This window comes from Pinus tabuliformis, chromosome 4_2 (genome assembly GCF_031772625.1).
Source record: "Pinus tabuliformis cultivar Carrire ecotype Pingquan chromosome 4_2, CPIR1, whole genome shotgun sequence".
NCBI classification, from domain to species: Eukaryota; Viridiplantae; Streptophyta; class Pinopsida; order Pinales; family Pinaceae; genus Pinus; species Pinus tabuliformis.
In genome coordinates, this window is record NC_142304.1 from 978,045,354 (window position 1) to 978,048,629 (window position 3,276).

The 3,276-nt window shown below is 33.9% G+C and overlaps 1 protein-coding gene across 1 annotated transcript; it reads left to right on the forward strand.

The window, feature by feature from the left end:
* On the forward strand, window positions 1–809 carry LOC149172933 (chaperone protein dnaJ 11, chloroplastic-like). The gene has a single exon (XM_089427837.1). It carries the CDS (start codon window positions 174–176, stop codon window positions 699–701), a length of 528 nt encoding a protein of 175 aa, XP_089283963.1. The 5' UTR covers window positions 1–173; the 3' UTR covers window positions 702–809.
* Window positions 810–3,276: the final 2,467 nt, after the last annotated feature.

Here is a 3,276-nt window from a genome sequence, read left to right on the forward strand (position 1 = left end):
TGCTGAAAGACTTAACGTATTTCTCTTCCTCTATTCGATTTTTGTTTTGTAAACCCCCTCTCTTTACTCATCGTCCATCCTTCTCTTAATATCCATAGTTTCCGCAAGCGATTACTCAGTGTATCAGTGTCAGTCCCTTTGGTTTTTAGAAGAAGAAAAATTAGATATCAGTAATGCCATTTTCCCTTCTATTTTCCTCTAATGTTTTATCCTCCACTGAATCGCCGTGCGCTGGTCATATGGGCCGCCAGACACTGCCAGTGGGATCGAGCACCATTAGCGGAAATGTTAGATTTCGGCGGTGTTTCAATGTGAGAGCAACGCAGGCTTCTGCGAGCGCGGAGGCGGTAATCTCAGAACCTGGTCACATAGAGTCAAAGAATTTTTACGAAGTACTGGAGATAAGCCCCGCTGCTACTGCAAATAATATAAAGAGGGCTTATAGAAAGCTGGCACGGGAGTATCATCCGGATCATGCGACTTCTCCTGATGGAAAAAATGCGCGCACCCAGATGTTTTTGAAGATACACAATGCATATGTGACTCTTTCGGATCCACGCGACCGTGCTCAATATGACCGACAGCTTTTGGGCCAAAAGAGAGCCTTGGCTGACCAAACGTGGATTAAAGCGACCAATGAACGAGCTCCCGCTTATGGATATGCCGTAGGCCGAAACTGGGAAACAGATCAATGCTGGTGATCTTCCTCTATAATATGAGTTTTGAAGCACATTTTGTACAGGCTTGAGGAAGCCAAAGGAGAAAACTGCACTTCACCACATATATATATATAGGTTTATTTTCAAAATTATGTTGGTATAAGAGATTTTTTTAGTGGTTAATATAGATTGTAAATTAAAAATAAATAAATAAATAAAAATATCAATTATAATGAAAACAAAAATGAGTATATATGTTCGGTTATTTTTAATTAGAAATATTTTAGATTTTTTATATTTTTATTATTATCGGTTATTTTTAATTAGAAATATTCTAGATTTTTTATATTTTATTATTATTTTTCTATTTATGTTAAGTAAAATTATTTTTCTCACTTTATTATAAATAAAATATTTTGACATGTTTGTGAAATGCATAATTTTATATTTATTTTAGAAAAATATAAAGTAATTTTTTTAATTATAATATTTTCACTTTTAAATGTGAAGAAATATAAAATTTATATATCTTTTAAAAACATTTTAATATAAAATTTAAATAAATTTAATTTAATTTAATATCTATGTAATTATATATAAGAAATTAAAAAACAAAACAAATTATTTATTTATTGGTAAGAATAATAAGAGAAAAATATGTAATTTATTTATTTTTTAATATATAATTAATAATAACATTTAAACCATATTAATGACAATAAAAAATTATAATGTAAATATAAATAAAATATTTTAATGTCGACTATATATATTTTAAATGGTTTTAAAAAAGTTATGTACATATTATACAAAGTAATTAAGGAAGCTGTTGATGAATCTCTTAAAATGGACAAGATAAAAATATACAAAGCCCTAACTAAAAGGAAAAAGAGGCAGTACATTCGTCAAAGACAGGAGAATCTCTTACACCTCTCTAAGGTAGCTCCTAAGAAATTTTGGAGGCAGATTCTAACTAGGAAGACTAAGGATAATAATAAAATTGCTCTTCACGATTGGAATTCCTATCTTAAAAAGCTTTATGAATCTCCAAATGTCATGGATAATTTGGAAACCCTTCTCACAACGAAAGAAGTTTTCTCTTTAGAAGACATTAAGTTTGGGGTTAATCGCCTCGCTAATGGGAAAGCTAAGGACATTGAAGGTTACCAAGCAGAAATCTTAAAAATTAGAGGTCTTGTCCTCATCCCCCACATCCACAAGCTTTTCAATCAAGAAGTCACGCAAGGGTTCCCTAAACCTTGGACTGAGAGCCTCATTATCCCTATTTTTAAAAGTGGGGATACAAATAACCCCTCTAATTATCGAACAATTATGATCAGCCCTCTCTTAGCCAAGTTATATGGTAGTATTTTGGAAAAGAAGTTAAGCATATGGCTTGAAAGTGAAGGTAAGCGGGCTAAAGGCCAAGCAGGTTTCAAAAGGCATCACTCAACAACAGACCACCTTGTTACGCTTAGGATCATTGCGGAGAAATGTCGTAATGATAAATCCAATTTATTTTGTTGCTTTGTGGAGTTTAGAAAGGCTTTCGATACGGTTCCTAGATACAACCTTTGGAATAGATTAGAAGAGCTAAAGGTTCCTCTCGAGTTGAGAGCTGCCGCTATAAGGTTATACGAGAATGTAATTGCCAAGCTAAAGAGCAATGAAGGGTGGTCGAAAGATATTAAGTGTAACATCGGAGTTAAACAAGGTTGCCCCCTCTCCCCTACCCTATTTGGCATTTACATCGATAAGCTCGAAGGCTATTTAGAGGAAGCAGGATGTGATGGCACGATCTTAGCTGGGATAGTCGTCATCCTTCTTCTTTATGCTAATGATATTGTTCTTTTAGCAAGGTGCCCTTCTGATCTTAATAAGCAACTCAGGCTTCTTAAGGATTTCTGCTCTACCATGGGTATGACTATTAACACTGACAAAACAAAAGTTATGATTATCAAATCCAAGAAGGACACTTACGCTAATTTTATGTATGACAATAATAACTTGGAGGAAGTGTATTCTTACAAGTACCTAGGAATTGATATTCATCACAAGCTCAACTGGAACCATAGCATTGAGAAAAGGATTAATGGGGGGTGGAAAGCTTACTTTGGTCTTGAAAATAATTGTAAAATAGCAAACCTTGTAATGTGGGATAAAAAGAAGTTCCTCTTTGAAACTTTAGTCACTCCTGTTATTTTATATGGCTGTGAGGTTTGGGGTTGAAGCATCTCCAGAGAATCATGGAGAAAGATTGAGAAAATCCAGAAGCGTTTTATAACTTATAACCTAAAAATTAAAAGTAATACACCCTATCCTATTCTCCTTATAGAAGCAGGTCTTTCCCCTATTGAGAGCCTAGCTATGCTTAGGTTTCTGTTGTACAAGCACAAAATCAGTAACATAGACGATCATAGACTTCTTAAGCTAGCTTTAAATTCTAGCCAAAACCACCTAAGGCTCAATCGAGGGTGGCATAAAGACACAAGGGCCTGGTTAAACTATTGGGAGATCAACGAAAATGATGCATTGCAAAACATAAATAACATTAAAGATATTGTTACTTCTAAGTTCAAAGAAAAAATGTGGTGTGAGAAAGACTTAACGGCTAAAA